This window comes from Silene latifolia, chromosome Y, assembly GCF_048544455.1.
Source record: "Silene latifolia isolate original U9 population chromosome Y, ASM4854445v1, whole genome shotgun sequence".
NCBI classification, from domain to species: Eukaryota; Viridiplantae; Streptophyta; class Magnoliopsida; order Caryophyllales; family Caryophyllaceae; genus Silene; species Silene latifolia.
In genome coordinates, this window is record NC_133538.1 from 265559621 (window position 1) to 265584027 (window position 24407).

General features: G+C 36.1%; 1 protein-coding gene and 1 long non-coding RNA gene across 5 annotated transcripts; one reads left to right on the plus strand and one right to left on the minus strand.

Moving 5' to 3' along the window:
- Positions 1–256: 256 nt before the first annotated feature.
- LOC141633259 (uncharacterized) lies at positions 257–4131 on the minus strand. The gene is made up of 7 exons (XR_012538056.1): positions 3605–4131; positions 2522–2585; positions 2124–2166; positions 1958–1989; positions 1739–1832; positions 1217–1282; positions 257–899 (listed from the first exon to the last, which is right to left on the minus strand). It is a non-coding gene; the product is annotated as an uncharacterized LOC141633259 (long non-coding RNA).
- A 288-nt stretch (positions 4132–4419) lies between these two features.
- Positions 4420–22784, plus strand: LOC141633258 (uncharacterized). Of its 4 annotated transcripts, none has more exons than XM_074445701.1 (13): positions 4420–5351; positions 6106–6344; positions 7535–7691; positions 8050–8127; positions 8635–8709; positions 8821–8940; positions 14025–14189; positions 14458–14983; positions 15226–15382; positions 16450–16559; positions 20240–20352; positions 21334–21691; positions 22207–22784. In XM_074445701.1, exons 1-13 carry the CDS (start codon positions 5022–5024, stop codon positions 22527–22529), a joined length of 2751 nt encoding a protein of 916 aa, XP_074301802.1. In that variant the 5' UTR covers positions 4420–5021; the 3' UTR covers positions 22530–22784. The 4 variants fall into 4 exon arrangements, with proteins under 4 accessions (XP_074301802.1, XP_074301803.1, XP_074301804.1 ...); XM_074445702.1 differs by having other exon boundaries at positions 14064–14189; XM_074445704.1 differs by having other exon boundaries at positions 4850–5351; positions 6125–6344.
- Positions 22785–24407: the final 1623 nt, after the last annotated feature.

Consider the following 24407-nt stretch of genomic DNA (forward strand, 5'->3'; position numbering starts at 1 on the left):
TCTAACCTTGAACTTGTTTACTTGAAATTTGGACATCTTATTGACAAGTTTTAGTAAATATTTAATTCTTGGTAATCATTTTGCTCAAAATATTTGGGTTTATCCTCCGCGTTGCTGGCACATCAAGTGTTCAGAAAGGGCTTAAATTACTATTATGATTATCGAAAAGTAATGGATAAAATCAAGCACTCCATTCATGACCTATACAATAACATACTATAAAACGGTGTTAATTCAGTCAACATGGTCATAATCACAGTCCTCCAAATCATCGTCGTACTCCATATAACTTGTTTCAAGATCATGTGTAAGTAGTAGCCATGGTATGTTTGAATACGCAAAATATATACAACACAACCAAAATATCGGTACAATATCTTACAGGAAAATTGATGGACAAAAGAAAAGGGATTTAACTGCAATAACCATAAATGTAGAAGAACTCTCGGGTAAGTTCAACAGGTTTTTCTTCATTAGCTGCAATTTGATCCTGTAACAAGCAACTAATGAAATAACTTGCAGCTACAATAGTGAAATTTCAGCCAAATTAATAGCTTGTGGAGTCTAAAATTAATACATAAAGCAACAAGAGAAGGCATTCTGTTACTTAAACGTGCAATTCAATTGACCCAACCACGAAGAGATTTCCCAGTGAGACGTGCACAAACGTCATCAGTAAAATGATTATAGCTCTTGTTGTAAATCAAATGGTAAGTGTCCCCATGATAGTCGGATGCGAGGTTTTCTACAATGCTCGAACTTGAGAGCGAGACATATCAGCGGTACCTATTGGTATTGACTTTCTAAAAAAAAAAATACATGACAACTCCTGTGTTCCACCTCAAACACACCACTGCTGTAATACTCATGTGCTCCGAACCCATACTCCATATCATGAACTGCATTTTTCGGTTTTGCACTTTTACATCAGTAAATCACGCAATGAAACAAGGACATATATAGCAAATATGTCTTAGTTGTGTTGATAAACCGATGTAAGATTCTACTCCCTCCATTTGATTGATTACGCACTTATTGAACAGATGTGTGTTTTTCAATTAATAGGAGGCAGATGATGGATTTACCGATAAAGAGGAAGTCAGCCTTACATATGTGCGTGTTTATGGTTTTGACTTATGTTGATTTTTTAGTGCGTAATGTTTTGGGTTGGTTAGTTAAATGGATAGTGGCTGATATAGTGGAAGACACAAGATACCTCTTGAGAGCCTTGAAGGGGAAGCATAGTCTCGTTCTCTTGCAAAAGCCGACAGACTTGGCTTGGCTAGCATAAATAAGTGTCCAGCATAAAATGGAAATAAGCAAGGGTATACCAGCTGGAAAGATTTTAGTATAATTCACTAAATCAAAGAATATGAAACAACCACAATGACAATAGCAGAAAATTTCACTAATCCACAGAAACGAGATTTGTGATATAACAGCTGCAAGTTATTAAATATTAATCCATTTGAAAATAGAAAGAAGCCATACCCTCATCTTCTTAGCCTTTTATTGTCCGGTCGAAGTCGTGATTCCTTATTTTCGAGCTCGTGTACATAAGCGGATACACGCGTTAAAAGTAAGAATATATAGACTAATAACAACAAGAAAATAGGACATCACATCACCAAACTGGAAAAACACCTCTTAGACCAAACTAATGGTGTATCCTCTTTGAATATGCATATGATCAACTATGCAAAAAAAAAAAAAAAACCGAAAACAAGAGTTAACTTACCGGGAAAGTGTAGGCGCATACTCCTCTCTTACCAGCACTAACTTTAGCATTTCCTCACCTTAACCTTATTGACTTCTAACAACCAATTAAAACCCTTAATCAGACATGAGAATAATACAAACATATCAATTGATTGCTCATCTATTCACTTCGATGTTTTTAATCATCAAAACGAAAACTCATATAAAAAAAACCATCTGAAATCAGCCCAAAACATACTTGATAGGGAGCAGCAAGAAATGAACCCAAAACTGCAAAAAACAGTCCCCCCAGCAAGGAAAGCAATAAATAAACCAAAGTTGCAGATAATTAACACAATGAAGAAGGGAGCAAGATAACATTTGATAATTACGCAAAAATCAGATCGGATAAAGAAGAGAGATACCCAGAAGAAGGTGCGTAAATGGCGAGGTCAGAAGCCATTTTGGCTGAGATCAAAACAAACAAAATAAGTTAATATAAATTGAGGAAACGAAAAATGGTAAAGAGGAAATGCGTGTGGGAGAGGCAAAGAGGGAAATTGAGTGGCTGAGAATGATGTTACCACATCACAAAACCACATATAATCATCAATCTAGCTAGCACAAAACATGTCAGAATTGAAAGGGAAAAATCAAAGGTTGGTTTTTATCATCAACAATCTAACCCTCTAAAGTGTCAAACAACCATCATTTTCAAATCTTTCAATGCACTGGACATCTTCATCGCCTATTCGAAAATGAACTTTCGATTACTGAGAGATAAAACTACAGAGTGCGTTATGCTTGTTAAAAAGAAAATTACCTGAAATCCAAAGCAAAACCTTAGCCAGTTTCTCGTATATCACTCTTCCTTTCTCATTGAAATACTGCAATCCATATCCAAACAAGTCAAACAAATATCAGTTATATGAAAAGCCTTAATAGCATTCAAAAGTCATAGAACAATCACGGATCAGATCAATTACTACTGCACTACTGCAATGTTCATAGAACTCAAGGTAAATGTAAACTAATCCAGTAATGAGCAGAAAAGAACACTTGAATAAGACAATATTGCCCATAGCAGTTTAGAATTTAATTTAAAAGCTACCGAGATTGCAGATCAGTATCCGAAACGAAGGTTTGTTCAAGTGTCACCTAGGCTGTTTTATGAAAAATCCCGTTGTGCCGTGTTAGAATATGATACACTGATATACTGTATTTTTACAGCACATATGTTCTGCCAACTCAGATTCAAATGTGTTGTAAAAATACAGTATATCGGTACCCAGAAAATTATCCAAGAACAACAGAAACCAAGTCACTTAAGTTTATACAAACTCGAAACATCAATTAACCCACCTGTAAAAGTTCTAAGAACTGTCGATCCCAACAAAATGATAGGCATTAGTTAACTTGGAAAACACACCCACTTCACAATTGTTTTCAAATTGAAGCTCTCCATAAAAGCCAATCAATTACATATTTACACCATCTAAGATAAAATCCCAACATACGAAATTATAAACACAGCCACCTAGTAAAATTCTCATTAAACCGCCATCTAAGAAACTACTCCTTCCGTCGCAATCATTTGTTGACCTTTTATTCTATCCGTCTAAATCATTTGTTTAACTTTGATTAAAATAGTCTCCTCACAAATAATTTAAAAAGGTACACAAATGATTGAGACGGAGTGCCTATATTCTTTGTGACGAGTACCTTCATTAAAGGTAAACAAATGGTTCGGGAGGAGGGAGTATTAACATTTAGGTAATCAATCAATCTAATAAACTTCTGAGAACAAAAAGTTCATATCTTTATACAACAATCAAACTTCAGAAAACAACAGTAGCCACAAAGCAAAAAGAAAAAGTACTACAAAAAACAATGAAAAGGTGATTACTTGTAGCCATGATTGAAAAATTAAGCAAAACCCACGAAGTCAAATATATCAAAACCTGCAAAAATAATCAAATAACATCAAAATTTGTTTTTTTTTTTCAAATTAATACCCAAATAGAGAGGAGAATGCCGAAATAAGTAATTGAAATCCGGATTAGAACACATCTCAGATCTCACATACTCGTCCTTGTGTATCTTTCATCCCATGGTTGCTAACGCGAATAATAAACAACAACAACAACAACAGTAATCAAAACCGATAATAATAATAATAGTAATAGTAGTAATAATGATAATCAACGCAATAATACCAATAACAAAACCCAAAATCACTATAATACCCTAACACTAACAGAATCAAACCGAAACATCAACTTAGATTGGGCCGCAGAACTGGTTATTTTTGAGAAGATTCAGGTTTTCTGAGGGTGTTGGAGGTTTGATGAGTTTATGAGGTGTGAGAAGTGAGGGTGAGAAGGAATGAGTGGGTGAGAAATGAGAAGGTTACTAAGAATGGTGTGATGTTGTGGCTGTGAATGCAAGAGCAACGACTGACGAAATAAAATGGGGGCATAGATGAAGCATAAGATCCATAATTGGGCTTGATGATGATAACAGAAGGGAGGAAAGGTAATAAGTGAGGCCCAAATAATAGCCATCTAATTCCCGCACAAAACACTCATCCGAATCCAAAACCCGCAAATACCAGCCCAACCCACGTAGGTGTTACTATTCAGTGTCTAAGTTACTATTCATTGATGAATAGTAACATAGGTGCTCTCACATTTTATAAGGTGTTAGATTAGATGTTAGATTAGATTTTATGCTATCATGGAATCCCACCCCCTTTACTCATATCCAAACCAAAGCTTAATCTTCAAGCAATACTTATTATAATTCAATACCAATCCACACCATATATCTACTTTTAATCTTAAATTCCTAATTCGTTGTAACAATTTTCACATATTCTGAACTCTAAAACTCAAATTCCACTAAAATTAAATAATCAATTTACAGCCTCTTGATAATCTCATTAACACAAACAAAACCAACTATGAAAAAAATCATTGTAAAAGAAGGATGATTATAAACACAGTAATAATACCAATTTAAAAGATGAAGGAGAAAAAGTACCTGGTACTTGTAGGAATGTTAGGGATTAGAGAAGAGGTATGGATGTGTGATGAGAACAATAAGAACAATTTTAATTTTTATAAGAGGCAAGAAAAACTGGGAACTGGTATTTGGCGCTCACACCGCACAAGAGCAGCGTGAAAATAGAAACAGTTTTTAGTTTCCTAAAAAGTAGTGTTTGACCCGGTTTCTATTTTTTCAGAAAAAACACTTTAAAAATGGGGCCAACCACCATCTAACTTGAATTTGATTAAATTCAGTTTTGTAACCCGTAATCAAAGATGCGGCAAAGAAACAAGGTTTCTGGAGAACCCTCAACTAGCAGTGGTGAAATTGAGGGTTCAACGGATGCAAAGGAGGGCTTAAAGTCGGAGATTCGGGTGGAGGCGCCGAAAAGGTCGGGATATGTAATGCTGGCATTGTTTGGGTTGATGATGTATAGTTCTTGGACTGTTTATTATTATCAGTACCTGGTTTTGCCTGTACCTAAGACTGCTGATCAAGCTGGTAAAAGAGGGTTTTCTGAGTTTGAGGCTATGGAACATGTTAAGGCGTTGGCGGGATTAGGTCCTCATCCTGTTGGTTCTACTGCTCTTGATCGCGCTTTGCTGGTTCGTTGCCTGCCTTTGATTGTGTTTCCGTAGTTGCTGAATTGTGGATTTGTTGTGGTTGTAAGGAAAGTAATATGTGATAATAGATGGTGTTGATTGCATGACTTTCATTTTTTTGTTGGCGTTTGCGTGTGGACATTTATGACTGATTGGATAAGTATTTTGATTTAGCTGAATTAGCTTTGCACTTTATAATCAACTGGCCATTTCTAGCTGTAGAAATTTTTGGTCGTTCATATTAGGAGTGCTGTCACTTGCCAGCGGCCACCATAAACCCGCTACTCTCTTCCTCTATGTGGGATGTGGGCTTGCATTCAATAGTGAATACCATAAACAACACTCATAGGTAGAGTTTACTGGAGAAAGATGCTATTTTTAAATCTTTTTCATTAGAAGTGAGCAAGGCAGTTTGTTGGTTGAGTCTAGGGCAGTTTCTGTTTGGAGAAATTTGACTTGTGAGCTGAAGTGGAAGAGTAATGTAATTTAAATACATGGTATTTAAATTTTTTTCGTGAGAAGTGAGCAAGGCAGTTAGGTTGGTTGGGGAATCTATCTAGCTGCAAAAGTGTGCAAATACATGTTAGGTAGGTTGCATTGTTTGTTGCCGTAGTTCATCCATACAGTTTATGTGGTTCTGTTCCTCCCTGCCCCGAGCAATTTACATTTCCTCACTAACATTCCCTTTTTTTAGGTTATCTTTTTACCGTGAAATGAACTAGCTTTCATTCCCTTTCTTTTTCTTTTTACTGGGCAGTATGTGCTTGTTGCTGCAGAAAAGATAAAAAACACATCTCATTGGGAGGTTGATGTTGAAGTGGAAGAGTTTCATGTCAATGATGGTGCAAATCGTCTTCAAGGTGGCTTATTTAGAGGGAAAACACTTATTTATGCTGATCTAGATCATATCCTCCTGAGGATTACACCCAAATTTGCAGCCGAAGCAAAGGATAATTCTATTCTGGTTTCCTCTCACATTGATAGTGTTTTCTCGACGTAAGTTTATATTCTCGATTTATATCCTTTTGTGCTCTTCATATCGACTTTTGTTGCATTGTGGTGCCCCTTTTTGTTATAGTTCTCTGATGTGAAATATAATTGTTTGTACAGTTTACTTGTGCTGAATATATTTGGTAGGCAAACTACTTTTAGAATCCATCCTTGGATAGGTTAGAGTTTATAATCTCTTATGATAGTAACCTTGGTGATTCAAGTTTAGCTTTTCCTCAAGTCTACCCCAAAGTACCTGTTAGGCAATATTAGACTTAAATAACATCTACTTATTGAGGAAACAAAGCCTAAGAGCTATTTGAAAGTCAAGTCAACCATGCTAGACAATCGATATACCTTTCTTATTTCAAGTTTTAACAGTGGCATACTAATTATAAAGAACTGTAAGCTTGAAATGTATGCTAGGTTCCTGAAACTTGTTGATTTTAAAACTTGCTTAAGGCCACTAGTTTGTTAGGGTGTTCTGATATGAACTCGTGAAAAATCATGTACTCCTTATGGTCTTCTGAATGAAGTGCCAAGTTTATGATCACTTCTTATAATATTACCCTTATCGCAGCTGATATTTATTTATGTTTCTCCTTCTGCTCCAAAAAAGAGAGAAGACCTTTTAATGTGCATTTCTATACTTAGACGCAATTTTTCCCCCATTTTACCCCAATAGAAATTAGCAAATTGGGAGGGATCAAATAGAAGGGCAATCTTTCTTTTGCATATAGATGGAATTTCAAGATGTTTTCTTTATACCTATACAAATGAGCCGCACTTAGAAGTAAGATATCTTTTTGGGAGGGAGGGTGATACGAGCCATGAAGTATATGGTTTTCCTAATGAATGATACACCTGGCCTCGACTTACCTGCCGTCATGTCTTTTACTCTTTTTTTTTCTGATAAGTAATTTAGGCCTCGACTTAAGGACACCAATGGGCGATGCTCATGTACAAAATGACACTAAGAGGTAAAGCCATGTACAAAAGGTTTGAATTTTTCATCATGGTTGAACGCCGAACGTGACATGGTCATCCGTAGACATCATTTTCTATGTGTATTGACACTCGCGTAGAAATTTTTATGCGTATTGCAGAGCTTTACGACTTGGTGTATCTTAGATCTGCATTTTTTCTGCTGAAATTCATTTTCTTTGTGTTGAATTCTTGTACTGTTTGTATTTTAGGGGAGGAGCTGGTGACTGCAGCTCTTGTGTTGCGGTTATGCTAGAGCTTGCAAGAGGAGTGTCACAGTGGGCTCATAGTTTCAAGAGCTCTGTCATTTTCTTGCTCAACACTGGAGAGGAGGAGGGTTTGAACGGAGCTCATAGCTTTATCACTCAAGTAAGCTTATTCTTACACGTCCTTGCAATATAATATCTCCATTTCATTTTTACCGTCCCCATTTGACCTTGGCGGCGGTCAACTAAATAATTAATGTCTACTTGACCAGATATTTGTCCAAGTATATAGACTCTGTATAATTTGTTATGTTTGATCTACTATTTTCATGTAACTATTTTGAAAAAGTCGTAACGATTATATATTGTGAGAAAATATTGGTTTAAGTCAACCTTGTTTGACCACCAAAGTCAATTGGGGACTGCATAAGTGGGATATGTTTTTTTTTCGTCTCTTGGTGGAAAGAAATGTGAGAGTTTTCTCACAATATGTAATTGTGAGCTTTTTGATATAAATGCAGCATCCATGGAGTGAAACTGTCCGTGTTGCTATTGATTTGGAAGCTATGGGAATTGGCGGCACATCTGGCATATTTCAGGTCAATATTATAACTTTTTGGGTGTTTGGATAGCAAAAGTGGAGAGAGGAGAGGAGGGGGGGGGGGATGGAAGTTTTCCCCTCCATTTCCCTCCTACCCATTTGTTATCCAAATAAGGGATTCTGCCTCCCTCCCTCTTCCTGCCCTCCCTTTCCTTCTAAAACCCCTCGTCCAAACAAGCCCTTAGTTCCAACACTGCCATAACTAGATGTGCTTTTGAGCTTGATTATGTCACAATAGCGATACAATATCGAGATTATGACTTTAGAAAGGTTCCTTTGCTATCTTCTTCTGGTAAGAATAAATTCTTATTGACTACTCCGTATTGCTTAGAAGCGATACTGTACTGATTAAAGCCTTAATTTAACAACAACAAAGCCTCAGTCCCAAAATAGTTTGGGGTCGGCTAACATGAATCATCATCCAAATCCTTTCTTTTAAAAATAAATAAATTAATCTCTCTTATCCTTTCTTTTCACGTGGGATCGTTTATATACTATTTTTCAGGCGGGCCCTCATCCTTGGGCTTTCGAAAAATTTGCATCAGTGGCAAAGTATCCGTCTGGTAATATCATGGGACAGGTCTGTTCATTGTCTATCACCTATTGCATTGACCTTGTATGCAAAAGTTCTTATTTTTCCTTATTTTTCGTAACTCTTGGTGGATACTGAATCACTGATGACATCATGCAGGATTTATTTTCTTCTGGTTTTATCATATCTGCCACAGATTTTCAAGTTTATAAGGACGCTGCAGGTCTTTCTGGACTGGATTTTGCTTATTCAGACAACACTGCAGTGTACCACACAAAGGTTCTTTTACTCTACTATTTTGTTGAACAGCTAGTTTTTTTCCGGGTTAGACTTGAGAATATAACAAAATCAACCTTATTGGCTTATTGTAGAATTCAAATGACGAGTACTCCAGCACGACTAGCAGTAGTTATGTTCTAGTTGGATACAAGTGCTCCATTCTTGCCAAAACTTAAATTTCTTCTCTTTAAATAAAACTAGTTTTCTTCCCCATGCGTTGCACGGATATTAAAATAATGTGTGGTAAATTTCACAATAAAATGAAATATAGACATATAGTACATCGTTCATGTCTAAGACTTTATGTATGCCGCATGACCAACAAATAATTCCCGTTACCATAATATTGACTTAAAAATAAAAGAGTGTTTTTTTTAGGAAAATAACACCAATATGAAGTTTATATATATGATATTTGGACTGATAGTTTTTAGAATTTGTTCATTAATACCTGTTTGTTTTTCAATTGGTCAAGAAAAACAATAATATCCTCAATGATGAAACAAATCTCCTTCTTTCTAATAACAACCATAATTTAATCATTGCTGGATCAAATTGTAATTATGTAAAAACATTTAGCGGTAGTTAGAATGTTATATCTCCCGGTCAAATTATAAAAGTACGTTTGAATGTGAACCAAATTTCGACACAATACTACATGGCTAGAGCTGCTTATGACTCCCCCCCTCCCCCTTCTCTATAGCAATAGTCTTGGCCCTCATCTTCTCATTTGAAACAAAATCATTCACGCAGCGCAGACCCCTATTTTTCTTCCCTATTCTCACACATGATCTAAAACAATCTCATCCCTTGAAAGATCGATCCTTGTCTCCGAAACTTATCTCAAATTTATCCAACCAAGTGAAAAACTAAACCCCTACTTCTAGAAAAATCCACCATCCAATGAAACTAACCCTTGCTCTCGACAATGTTGTTTTTTTAGGAAAATAAAACCAATATGAAGTTTATAGAGAGTTTTTAGATTTTGTTCATTAATACCTTTGTTTTTCAATTGGTCAAGGAAAACAATAATATCCACTTTGCATAATCAACTCAATGATGCAACAAATCTCCTTCTTTAGAATAAGAATCATAATTTAATCATTGTTGGGTCAAATGGTAGTTACGTAAAAATGGTAGTTACGTAAAAACATTTACAGGTAGTTAAATGCCAGTCAAACTATAGACGTACCTTTGAATGTGAACCAAATTCCAACGCAATACTACATGATTGGGGCTGCTTATGACACCCCTCTATAACAATAGTCTTGCTCCCCATCTTCTCATTTGAAACAAAATCCTTCGCGTAGACCCCTATTTTTCTTCCCTATTCACACACATGATCTAAAACAATTTCATCCCTTGAAAGATCGATCCTTGTCTTCAAAACTTCTCTCAAATTCATCCAACCAAGTGAAAAACTAAACCCTACTTCTAGAAAAATCCACAATCCAATGGAAACTAACCCTTGCTCTCGACAATGTTGTTAGAATTAAGATTTTACTTTAATTTGGATTGATGGGGTCAAGATTATGTTTATCAGTATGATCTTTTGAGGTTTCTTGTTATTATTCATGTTAACTATATGTTTTAGTGCAAGCGATATTTTGCTGATAAATAACTTTATTTATTATCACTATCCTCGTTAAACTCATCACCCTCCACAAATGCACCCTCCCTCCACCCTACTAATTTACCCGCAAAATAAAACATCAGCCACTGTGATTAGTTCTTATGACTTGAAACAACCTCTAATCCACTACCACTATCACTACCTTTCTGCCACGTTTTATATCTAAGAAGTCATAAATCACATTCACCTCCATGAAACACCAATCTTTACTCTAGATGATATGAATCCCTGTCTCCCTTATCGAAGACAATTTTTTTCTCCTTCAACAAAGAGAAGTTTAAGAAGCAATCTTCTCTCTTCTCTCTCTCTCTCTCTCTTTCCCTTCCTAGTCTTTTTCTCGTCCCCTCCCCTACCTCCATTCCAGATACTCAAACAAAGTGTTTGGGTATTATGTTTGTAAACTGAATAAGTTTGAATATTATATATATATACACGAACTTTGCTATTTATTTCATTTTGCATAAATAAATCTTACTACCTCCATCTCATTTTTATTGTCCTTTTTTCTTCAAATTTTATTATCTTATAATTATTATCCCCTTTCTAGATCTAGTAAGGAAAAACTTTAGTCAACCAACTTGTCGCAATTAACCTCATTTCCACTCAAAACAACCTTTAGCCCACTACTTAATCCCTTCCGTTCACACATAAAACGGTCTAAAATGCAAAGCTTTCATCTCTCTTGAAAAGTCCATCTAACTAACAGAAAACTAACCGCTACTTTCTGTACATCATTTTTACATCACGTAAAGATTAAGTTGAACATGATAAAAAAAAATGCAGAAACTTAGGTTTTGTTTGATAACGACAGATTGAACATTTTATTTTTTAGCATTTTGAGAGTTTTTACACTATTTAAGTAACAAATGTGCTATTTTGAGTGTTGATCATCGACATATTGAAATAGTAGATTGTGGTGTGATTTCATGTTTTACATTATGACTTTTAATTAGTATATTATAAGAAAATAAAAATTGAGTTTTTTTTTATCTTTGAGGAAATTAAAGATCAAACTTTATCTTTATCATATTTATAATTAATATTCTTCACTTAAAATATATAAATTTAAGCAAGTTCAAATAAGTTAGCTAAAAGTTATAAATCACAAATTGTACGAAGTAGTATAATCATTTTTTTTATTAATATGAAATAAATGTCATAAACTTCATGAGAATATTAATGCGGTAGAGAACTAAAGAAGAGTTGGCAAGTACGTGACCCCCTTTTAGGTTTAAATTTTTTCATTTATTTTTATATTTTTGCTAAAAGTGGTTAAAGCATCGTATTATGCATGACGAATATGTCTCACCCTTTCCCAATTCGTATCTCTCCCTAAATTATAGTGATGATGTGCTCAATTTACAAAAAAAAAAAAATTATAGCATCAACAATAATTAGTTTGCTTCATATAATTGAATAGTACCGTTTTTATGCATGTAAATTTGCCAGAAGAAAAGCTTGAGAGAGACGGTCTTCTCTATGTTAGGGAAAGACTACTCTTACCCTTTTATGTGTTTTTCATGACTTTTTTTTTTTTAATGTTCATCGTTGCTTGAATGGAATCGTAACCTTATACATATTTTTATAATAAGTGTATCTAATTTACCTTCAAGCCTCATTCAAATCTATTTTATTACTCGTGGTATCATTTTTACTTTAAATTGTAAAACAATCGCATAATAAAGTTTTTCAAAACATTTACTCATTTTTCATAATGTGATATTTCGATTTGCAAATTAGCAGTAACTTTCTTTATCTTTTAATACTCCTTGAAAAATAGATATCAAACTTTGTACTTATCAATAATTTGTGAATATCTTATTTAAATTTTGATTAATATACTTTTATATAACGACAAATGAATGTAAATAATGTAATAATAAATTATCAATAAAAGTTGAAGTGTATTGTGAGTGAAATAACTTTAAAATTAGTAGGAAAAATACTTATGACATTTGAAAAATAAACTTCGTATTATGTATAATTAAATATGACATTAGCAATAACAAAAGACGTAGGGGCATATTTCAGCGTTCATTTTACTCTTTACATGAGTAAATTCCATGTAGTACGTATTATGCATGCACATTTGTCACAACCCAGTTCGGCCTAGGGCCTTTTAGCCTCATAATACCTCATTTTTTTAATCGGAAGTTGTTATAAAATTGGATATTACAAATATATCAAAGGTTTTTTTTCCTTCTAATTTAATAAAAAGTGAACAAATACTAATGAATAATTTTTTAATATTAATAAATTGTAGATAATTAATTTATTTCCTGTTTCTAATAATAAAATTGTAAAATAATTAATTAATTCTCATTTCTAATAGGAAAATCATATTCCTAATTATAATAGAAAATTTTTAAATAATTATCCTAATTCTAATAGTATAATTAGGGAAAAAAAAGCCTTAATAAATTGTTAATTTATTTCCTATTTTTAATAGGAAAATTGTAAAATAATTAATTTATTCTCATTTATAATAGGAAAATTATATTCCTAATTATAATAGAAAAATTGTAAATAATTAATTATCTCCTAATTCTAATGCTGATAGTATAATTAGAAAAAAAAGCCTCCTTAAGTTATATATATATTGATGATTACTTGGCATAGCTTGATAACTTAATATTCTTGATTTCCTTTTGTAAGTGGGCATCACCCCCTTGGTGTCTTTTTATACGTGGGTGTCACTCCCTTGGTGTCTTTTGTGCAGGGGTGTCACCCCTTGGTGTCTTGATGGTTTAATTTTCTTGCGCTCGTTTTGTACATGGGGATGACCCCCTCGGTGTCTTTCTTTGTAAATGGTTGTCACCCCCTTGGTGTCTTTTTTGCAAGGGTGTCACCCTCGGTGTCCTTTAGTTGATTTCATATACTGCCTCCATCCCAGCCCAAAGTCCCCTCCACCAGCCTCTTAAAAGCACAAGTTTTAAGGTAAACTATTGAGCATGACAAAAGTTAAATGTTCTATAAAACATGTGCAAGTTGGGTAATGACTAAGGTATTGTAAAAAAGTGTGCGAGTGGCGTAGCATGGTGACATTTTTATGTAATTTTGAGTACTTTATTGGGGCGATTGTGAATTTTGTATTCCTAAAGAACTTTGGTGTGCGTTACTCAAAAAGGGAGGCGTGAACTTTGGTGGGGAGTAGGGCGGCTATTACTTGACTAAAAATCAGTAGTCATGATCTAGTTATGGCATTTTTACGTTGAGTGTTCTGCGTGGTTTTCAGAAGTTAATCCGTAAAATTTACATATAAGGGTTGTAAAAGCATTTTGATTTAGTCATTTACATCCCAAAGCTAAAAAAGAGCAAGGGATCTTTAGCTCAATTGAAAAATATGACCTGTTAAATTATTATCCAATAAAGATGAGAAAGTAAAGAATTGAAATTGTTAAGGTAGTTGTGAACTTACTGTTGAGCCTGGATCATTTACCAATGATCCCAGAATGACAAAGTGGAGCTCCTAAAGCCCGGTTCTCTTCAGCATCTTGGAGAAAACATGCTAGCTTTTCTGCTTGAGGCTGCATCGTCACCTTCTCTAGCAAAGGACAATGGTCATGAAGCAGCAGCACATACAGACCAAGATTCTGCCATATATTTTGACATTTTGGTAGTGTTCAACCATGGGTTGGTTTCTTATTTGTTCGCACTTGTTATATTCTAATCAATTAATCAAGGTATTGAATTTAGGCCGTGACACCAAATTTGCGGCCAAGTTATCATCGTTTTAGATGGTATCCGCCACATTTGTAGCTAAACGACCAAAATTAGGCCGTGTTGATGGATTATGAGATCAAGTCTCAAACTGAGATTCAGTTACCACTTTGAATGCTGAATGTGCATGTGCTGACACCGTATTTATGCATTACTTTCATCAGGGAACATATATGGTTGTGTATCGACAACATTTCGCAAATATGCTACACAGCTCAGTATTGATGCAATCATTACTAATATGGATCATGTCACTCGTGATGGGTGGTTATGTTGCAACAATTTCATTGGCTTTGTCATGTTTGAGTGTTATCCTTATGTGGGTACTCTCTATAGGTTTCTCAGTGCTTGTTGCCTTTATTCTTCCAATTTTGTCATTGGCACCAGTGCCTTACATTGCAAGTCCTTGGTTGGTGGTTGGTTTGTTTGGGTTTCCTTCTCTTCTTGGGGCTTTGACTGGACAACATCTTGGTTTTGTCCTTTTACGTAAAAACTTGTTTCACACTTATACCAAGGAAAAGAGAACTTCATTCCCTTCGAGTCAAGCATCTTTGGCCATGTTAGAAGCTGAAAGGTGGCACTTCAAAGCAGGGACAATGCAATGGCTAATAATCTTGATGCTGTCACACTATTACAAAGTTGGTTCATCATACATACCCCTTCTATGGCTTGTTACACCTTCATTCTCATGTAAGTTGGCCCCTAATCCGGTAACTGTATGAGAAAGTGACCTATGTTCTTTGGCTTTTGCATGACATGGACCCCTTTTGATGTTAAAATATTGTTGTAATTAGAGATTTGTGTTATTCAGCAAAAAGAAGTAAAAACCAAGATATTGTGCATGCATGGACTCTGTTTGTATGCCATTGTGTCATCCTTCATCAGTATATTAATTCAATATTCTAATCTTTAGAATGGAATTGTTTATGCAGATGGGTTATTGGAAGCAACTCTATCCCCAATTCGGTTGCCAAAGCCACTCAAAATTGCAACCTTGCTGATAGCTTTATCAGTACCGATGGTGGCTTCTGCAGGGGCCATTGTCCGTGTAATCGGTGTACTTATTGGAACTGCTGTGCGTTTTGACAGGTAAATTTTCAAGTTAATGATTTGTTCTTCGTGGAAGCTTAAGGGTGTGTTTGGATAGCAAAAGTGGAGGGAAAGGGAGGGGAGGAGGAATGGAGTGTGGTTGTTTGGATACAATTTCCCTCCAAATCTTGCCTATTGTGGAGAGATTTTGATTAGGTTTGGAGGAGGGAAAATGGATCCCCCCCCCCCCTCCCCCGCCCCCCCTCCCCCATTTCCCCCACCCTCATTTGCTATCCAAACAAGGGATTTTAAATCCTCTACTCTCCCTCCCTTTCTTTTCCTTCTAAATCTCTCAATCCAAACACACCCTAAATGACCTGTTTAGTGCACCTGATAATTTGAGTGCTGGCACGAGCTTGTAATTGTTTTTAATTAATTTGAATTTTCCACTACATCTGCATGCTTTCTTGCTGACTTTTCCCATATTTACTTTGGTGATCAACTTTGATTATTAATTTGTCCAAATATATGCAACAAACTTGTTACATTTAATTTGTCAAAAACAACAATATTAACATTACCATTTTGGAAAGTTATAAGTATGGCATATTGTGAGAAAATAGCAGCTAAAGCTAGAGAGTGACAACACTGACACAATAAATTGGATGGAGGGCGACTAATGTGTTTGCTTCTACTAAGAACTTACCCAACAAACGACTTGGGGCTGAATCCCAATCAATAGCTCCGTTTCTGATTACTATCCTCGCAAATTCTGAAGACTGGATCTGCTGACTTTAACTAGCTTATGGGAGAAAAGCACTAGTCAAAATGCCTGAGGCTCAACGAAGCACTAGTCAAAATGCCTCAGTGTGACTTATATGTGGCTTGTAGAATAATATATTGCTTTTTAAGTGAAATTGCTCTGTTGTGAGAAAAATTGAGTCTACTCTTTCCTGGTCCTACTTTGTCAAATTCCTGACTACTACATGCAGGGCAAATTTGGATTCTACTTAGTTTTATGGCTTGCTTTATAACTAGGGCCTGACATAGAACTACCGAATAGTGAGTTGTGATATTGTTACTAAACATTCATACTCTACTGATTATGTTAAATGATTGCTGTGCAGAGATCCTGGAGCGACTCCTGAATGGCTGGTAAATGTGATTGTGTCTGTAGTTGTAGCTGCTGTTGTGTGCTTGACAATGGTGTATTTACTTTCGTACCTCCACCTTTCAGGCAGGCTTCCTCTTTTGCATTTATTATCCTGTGAAATTTGTGGTCAGTTCTTGTAATTTTGGGTATCACTAGCCAATTAGGATTTTTGTGATTTAGGATGATATCATAACCTAAGAAAGACCAAATTTTGGATCCCCAATTCCCCGTTTATCTCTTCCCGAAGGGCGGTTAATAAACACTAGTAAACCATCTAAGGGATAGGATTTTGATTTTCTTCTAATTTCTTTTGGCTGTGTTATAATTTCTTTGACGTTTAGATTCCATTTCGTAGTTGGAAATCAAAATATTATATATCGATGCTTGTTGGAATATAGTGTGTAATTAAATCTGACATAAGCTGTATGTACATTGGTGTCTGCTTATCTCTAGGTTTTGGTTGCCTACAAGTTCCAAATGACATTTGTTTCTTAAAGATCAATTTTTTTGTTGTAGTTGTGTGAATGTGATTGTCTCTTTTGTTTGCTCTAGTATACCAAATCTGCTACTTGCCTGAATTTTATGTAATTTGGTGGTGACCTCAATGGCATGTGGGTACTAGTCGAGTTGGCTTCGAGAACATTCATGGGGGTTTTGGGTTCGGGGAGAGAAATGTAGCAGGAAGTGACATATTAGATTTTGCTTTGGCATATGACTTGGGTGTAATGAACACTTGGTTCGAGAAAAGGCATTCTCATTTGGTGACTTATAGAAGTGGAGGAAATGCTTGTCAAGTTGACTTCCTTTTGGTAAGGAATGTGTAGAGGAAAGAGTACACCGATTGCAAGGTCATACCCGGGGAAAGTGCCGCAACACAACATAGACTAGTGGTGCTTGATTTTCGGGGTACGAGAGACTTGAGGAAGAGAAAGATAATCGGTGAGGCACGGATCAAGTGGTGGAAGCTACAAGGGGGAAACCAACAAGCATTTTTGGATAAGGTTGGAAGTAGCGATATTTGGTCGATCGAGCATGTTGTAAAGAATTTGGCGAGGGAGGTGTTAGGGGAATCTAAAGGGAATAGACCATCAAGTAAGGACACATCTTGGTGGAACGTTGTGGTGAGACGAGCGATAAAGACTAAACGTGAATGCTATAAGGTTTTAAGGAAATGCATGAGTGATGAGAACTTTGAAAAGTACAAGGAGGCTAGACGAGCCGCTAAAAAGGCCGTACGGGATGCGAGGGCAAAGGTTAACTAAGAAGTGTATGCCAGGTTGGACACGAGAGAAGGAGAGAAGGATATCTATAAACTGGCTCGCATAAAAGACCGAAAGACGAGAGATATTGGGAGAGTTAGGTGTGTGAAAGATATGGACGACAAGGTTCTGGTTCAGGATAACGAAATAAAGGCTAGATGGAGTTCTTACTTTGATACTTTATTCAATGGACATCAGGAACAAGGTTTTGGGGATGTAGAGGTAACACCAAGCATGGTTAATCGGGAATTTGTGCGTAGAATACAAAAGAGTGAAGTTAGAAAGGCGTTAAGGAAGATGGGGTCAAAGAAAGCAGAGGGACCGGATGGTATACCCATAGAAGTTTGGAGGTGCTTCGGGGAGAAAGGGATCGAATGGGTAACCATGCTCTTCAACAAGATTTGGAGGAGCAACAAGATGCCATCGGCTTGGAGGAGAAGCACTCTTGTCCCTTTGTACAAGAACAAAGGTGATGTTCAAGAGTGTTCCAATTATCGGGGAATTAAACTTATGAGTCATACGATGAAGTTATGGGAGCGGGTAATCGAGCAAAGGCTTAGGAGATGTGTAGACATCTCGGATTACCAATTTGGATTTATGCCCAGGAGATCGTCTATGGATGCGATTTTTATCATGAGACAGTTGATGGAACACCATCGGGACAAGAAGAAGGACTTGCATATGGTTTTTATTGACTTGGAAAAGGCATATGATAGGGTACCAAGAGAAGTACTTTGGTACTTTGGTGGGCTTTGGCGAGAAAGGGTGTGTCGCGAAAATATATTAACCTCATAAAGGACATGTATGAGAGGGCTAGTGCAAGTGTTCGCACTGATGTTGGGAGAACGGAAGAATTTCCCATTACCATCGGGGTGCATCAAGGTTCCGCACTTAGTCCTTTTCTCTTTGCTATAGTTATGGATGAGTTGACAAGGGATATTCAGGACGACATTCTTTGATGTATGATGTATGATGTTTGCTGATGATATTGTGTTGATTGATGAGACAAAAGAGGGGGTGGAGAGAAAGTTGGAATTATGGAGGCAGACTTTAGAGACTCGTGGGTTTAAGCTGAGCAGGAGTAAGACTGAGTATTTGAGGTGTCAGTTCACTAAGGTGAGGCGGCGGGGAGTATTATTTTCGATGGGAAGGTTGTTGAGGGGTCTGATTTCTTCAGATATCTAGGATCTATTATTAAAAAAGATGGGGAGTTAGACGGAGATGTGGCTCACAGAATTAAAGCGGGATGGTTGAAATGGAAGAGTGCTTCAGGGTTTCTATGCGATAAAGATATGCCCCAAAGATTAAAGGGAAAATTTTATCGCACGACAATTAGGCCTGCCTTACTTTACGGTTCCGAGTGTTGGGCCGTGAAACATTGTCACATTCAAAAGATGAGTGTGGCGGAGATGCGTATGTTGAGGTAGATGTGCGGACATACAAGGAAAGATCGGTTAAGGAATGAGGTGATTAGGGAAAAGGTAAAAGTGACGCCAATAGAGGACAAAATGATGGAAAACCGACTAAGATGGTTTGGCCATGTGAGAAGGAGACCTATGGACGCACCAGTTAGGAGGCCTGGAGACTTGGAGAACAGAAAATGTTCCTAGAGGTAGAGGAAGACCGAGACAGACATGGTTGAGAGTGATAGAGCACGATATGAGATTTCTGGGGCTTGAGGAGAGTATGGTGACGGAGAGGGCACAATGGAGGGAAAGGATACATGTGGATTTTTAGTATTTGATATTTTTTTTACATATTTAGTGTTTTTTTTATTTAATTTAAAGAAATTAAATTATTTATTCTTCTCTCCTTTATTACACTTTTTTACCAACCACTTTCTTATAGATTTTACTTGGTTCATTCCGGATCCTTAATTCTATTTCGGTTTTTAAAAATCGTTTTAATCTTTTCTCTCGATTTAAATTTTAAGTTTTTATAAAAGAAATCCGGAATTCGATTTTAAAACCCCTAAGTTTACCTTGACTTTCCATTACATTTTCGTTCTTCCTTTTTGTTTTTCATTTTTCCTTTTTTTATTCGCATTTTGAGGCGTGCGTTTACCCATGGACGGTTCGAAAGGATGATTCATGTCAGCCGACCCCAAATCATTTTGGGATTAAGGCTCTGATGTTGTTGTTGTTGTTTGGTTTGCGCCATTTTTGTACAATACAAGACACCGGCTTCATATATAGACCATCTTTTCACTATTTGAGGTTTTTGAGCTTTTCTATGTTAAAGAATTAATGTAGCTAACACATAATTAGTGGCAAACTGGATGATTGTAGCAATAACGGTTCTATCATTGTGAGAAGACTTTTCTGCTATTAATCCTGTAATGGCCTTAGTGCGGAGTAGGTTATGTCTCAGTCTTCATTCACCTTCTTAACTTTTTCTATCTTTTCTCACTAAGCAAATTGAATATTTGAACTTTAAAGTTTTAACAGCTTTTGTTTAGATTATACATTTGAGTCTTCATCGATTTGTTTTCTTTTGTCATTTTAGGAGCAAAAAAACCTATCATTTTGGTGAGTTGTTTTCTATTTGGCCTCTCCTTGGCAGCAATAGTGTCCAACACTGTCCCAAGCTATACTGAAGAGACTGCTAGAGCCTTGAACGTAAGTCAGTGATGACATTATTTTTCCATAATTTGCGTACATTTCTACTTGGCATCATCAGCATTTGAAAAGTAGCCGCTACTTGCAAGATATGTTGTTGTACACTACTTTTAAATATGAAAATATGAAAATAGTTTGCTTGATCAATAGAAAATGTTGAGGTCAGTTACCAAAGTCTAATAAGGATTCATAAAGTTGTGATGTAGCCAATGGATTTAATATTAAATGATTGCGCATTTCTTCAATCAGATCTCGTGGCGTTCTCCTTGTATATTTTGTAAGGCTTTTTTTTTGACAGCTTTTATGTGGGAAACTCTACTCATGCTTTCGGTGTCCATGTTCCGAATTTCTAAGCATCATACTGAGTTTTCCATCGAGTTTCGTGTTTGTGAACTACACTTATGTACTACAGCTTTGTGTTGATGAACTAAACTTCTACATCATAGCTTCATGCTCATGAACTAAACTTTTATATCATAGCTTCAGCCTTCAAGTTCATGAACTAAACTTTTATATCATAGCTCCATGTGCATGGACTAAACTTTTATATGGTAGCTTCATGTTCATAAACTAAACATCATATGATTTAAAAAAATTAGTTTGTATGTTTCGTCATCCCATCCTTTTGACAGTTCAGAGACGTCAGACCAATTATTGACATGTAAATTTATGACGGCTTTCCTCCTCCTACGTTTTTTTCAGTTCTTTGCCCTCCTGCAGTAACTAATTTTCCTGTTAGCTTGTACTTTTAAATTTACGAGACTACTCTTACTAATCCTTTTTTATGGAGGAAGTTGAACTGTTTTTTTTAGCTTTGTTTTCTCATATGCTGTCACATATTTAAAATTTCCTCAGCCTTTCATTTAGAAACCCTCTTTTTGTCCAGATTTTTTCTCTAGTTTAGTTGCTTTTGTTACCAAGTTCACAATATTACCTTAATGTTGTATTTATTTGTGGGATGTCATTGTTTTTGTTTCTCAGGTTGTTCATGTTGTGGATACAATGGAAAGCCATGGCAAAGTGGAAGACTATACCTCATATGTCTCGCTGTTTTCTTTTACTCCAGGGAATTTAGAAAGGGAGGTACAACAGATTAAAGAGAGCTTTGAATGTGGCAGGCAAAAACCTGTTGATTTTGTTACTTTCTCCATGAAATATGGCTGTTGGACGAGTAATGATTCTGAGAGTGGGTGGAACCCATCTGAGGTTCCAGCTTTGAAAATTAAGCACGATAGCAAGGTAGATGAGAGAGTGACTGAGGTTTCAATTGACACGAAGGGCTCGACAAGATGGTCCCTAGCAGTCAATACTGATCTTATTTCAGATTTTGAGTTCAGAGGTATGGGATATCTAGTGTCATTAACAATCTTTTTTCGTTTCTAGTTTTGATGATTCTTTTGACAATTACTTCTTGTCCAAGACCCAACAACCTCATCTGCTTATTTGTTGAAAATCAACTTTAGCGACTTGCAAAACACATCTAAACTTACTGCTCACAAGAATTAGGATGGCCTTAAGCCATGATTGGGGAGTGATGGCAAAAGAATTGTCCCCTACAATACCAAGCTATTCCATCTTACCATTCTGTTTGGCTGAAGAATAATACACAGGTCAATCAGTCGATACCTTTTTACTATAGTGAGTGAGCTTAGGTAAGTGGCATAAGCTTGTTTATTCCCATCATGATTTGTGAAGATAGCAAATAAGGTGTAACCGCATGATGTTTGACCTGAATACCTTATAATGAGTTTTTCTTGGTAACAACCATACTTTAAGGTGTATTTCACAAAAACAGTCTCTCTATTTTCTCTTTTAGTGGCAATGGCTATAACTCTTCAATTTTTTGTGTGTCAGTTTCTAGTGATGAAGAAAAGCTTGTTCCCGCTGGAGAAAAAAGTAGTATTGGTGGTTGGCACGTTATTCAGTTCTCCGGAGGAAGAAATGCTCCGAGAAAGTTTGACCTAACACTAGAATGGGTCAAAAACATCACACATTCTTCTGGTCAAGCGAGCCAAGATAAGAAGAAATATCTTGTAAAACTGAGAACTGATATCGACAGAGTAACCCCTCAAGTAGAACGAGTTTTGAAGAAGCTTCCTTTTTGGTGTTCCTTGTTTGGGAAGTCTACCTCTCCATTTACTCTCGCATTTTTGTCTGCCATCCCCATCGAATTTTAGGTCTGTCACAGCAAACTTTCAATTATTTGACGCATTTTTTTTTGACAATCTCACATTTAACATTTACATTTTATCATTGTCCTACATACGTAGTTGGACCATGTATGTTAGGCTATACGCCTCTGACATTATAGAAGCATTAGAACCCTTGAAGATGATGTATATAAAATTGAACGGCGAATCATCAGCTGTATGCCTGTATGTTTCTAAGTAGTTAGAAACAGCCTGAGCTTTCTGTGAAAGCTTCAAATCTTACTTGGGGGCCTCTCATGGTTGTAAATCGTATGTTTTCTTTGTTAGTTATATACACAAGAATGTTGCTGTCAAAAAAAAAAAAATATATACACAAGAATCTCCTAAAGCGTTCAGACTTGTGCAACTTCAACCATTGATACTACAGAGAAAGATGTTGCAATATTGATAATGAAATTTTTGTCGAGGGACAACATTGAACGGCTGCTATGTCAGAAGATTGGAAATGTACAGTTAAATGAGTCATTTCCCCATACAATGTACTCCGTATATTATGAGCAGTCGTTGCTCCCGCTGGGTAAATGACCGATCTCTGCATATTTGGTTACCTATAAGAGGGCAGATTCGATACCACCTGGTAACGCTCTATTGTTATTCTTTCGTTTAGAGAAATGAGATGGCGCTACCGGATGGTGCTCATTCTCGATTTCAGACATTATTCAAATAATAAAAGCTAATATGTGACCATTTTAATCTTTAGAAAAAAACTTATTAATGTCGTACTATTTCCACTCTCCTAAGTCCTATCCTAGACACGCAATCATATGATTCATCTCTTGGTTAGTACTACCTCCCATCCAAATCAAAGGTAACACTTGCTTTTTGGCACTATTTATAGTCGTAGAAAATCTTTGATATTATTCTTAATCTATAAGACAAAATATAGTCATGTGAGATCTTGTTTGATTTATCATCATGAATGCTATAAGAATATCAAATTTTATAATTTTTTAATGATGTGTAACTAATGATATCCACGTTTCAAAACGTGTTTCGGCAAGTGTGATAAAACAACTGTTACCTTTGGTTTGGATGAGAGGGAGTATGTGCTTTTCCTGGCCCCATTCATTTATTTACTTTTTCACATACGGACTTTACTCTTTCACATACACTTTTTCATTAATTTTCCATAATATACCATTTTTCCTAAACCTAAACAAATTAAGTCTTGTATGTACTTTTTCTCTAAAACTAGATCTAATTGCTTTAACATCTTGAAAATGAATTAATTTTATTTTCTAGCAATTATTAATATGTTTTGTCGAAATTATTTGTGTTTATCAATTATTAAAATGGGTGAATTTATGATGAAATTGATAAGAAAATGATGGGCGTAAAGAAGAATGGCGAAAGGTATCTTGTAGTCTCACTTTTAGTCATGGGGATTGAGCTTAACTGGCACAAAACAATAGTACTAAATACTGAATTAAGTGCGTTGGTTCCAAACTTGCTGGCACTATTTTCTTCAACTTCATGTGTAATCTCGTGAAACTTGCTGGCCATATCTTGTAGTCTCACTTTTAATCATGGAAAGGGATGCAAGTATGCAACTGTGAGTGAAGGCCGGATAAGGGTAGTCGGAGAAAGGGGATGCCGAGATCGGCCAGAGCACGGCTCCTCGGACGGTCGGTGTAAGGTTGGATGGAGAGGGTTGTCGGAGGGAGTTAAAGGGAAGAGGTGAAGGGAAGGAGTTGAAAAGCATCTATTAAGCAAGGGAGAAAAAAATGGCAAGGGCATCATTGTAAAAACACCAATTCTTATTTCAGACCAAGGTATCCGTCTTATTAATAAGACGGATACCATATTCACTCACAAAATACCCATTTAGGGTGAGTGGAGAAGCAC

What these genes read in the sequence shown, in the direction of transcription:
- LOC141633258 (XM_074445701.1), top strand. Translation starts at nt 5,022, where the DNA reads ATGCGGCAAAGAAACAAGGTTTCTGGAGAACCCTCAACTAGCAGTGGT. An exon ending in AGACTGCTAGAGCCTTGAAC is followed by an intron (nt 20,353 to 21,333) that starts GTAAGTCAGTGA and finishes TTTGTTTCTCAG; the next exon opens with GTTGTTCATGTTGTGGATAC. An exon ending in TTCAGATTTTGAGTTCAGAG is followed by an intron (nt 21,692 to 22,206) that starts GTATGGGATATC and finishes TTTGTGTGTCAG; the next exon opens with TTTCTAGTGATGAAGAAAAG.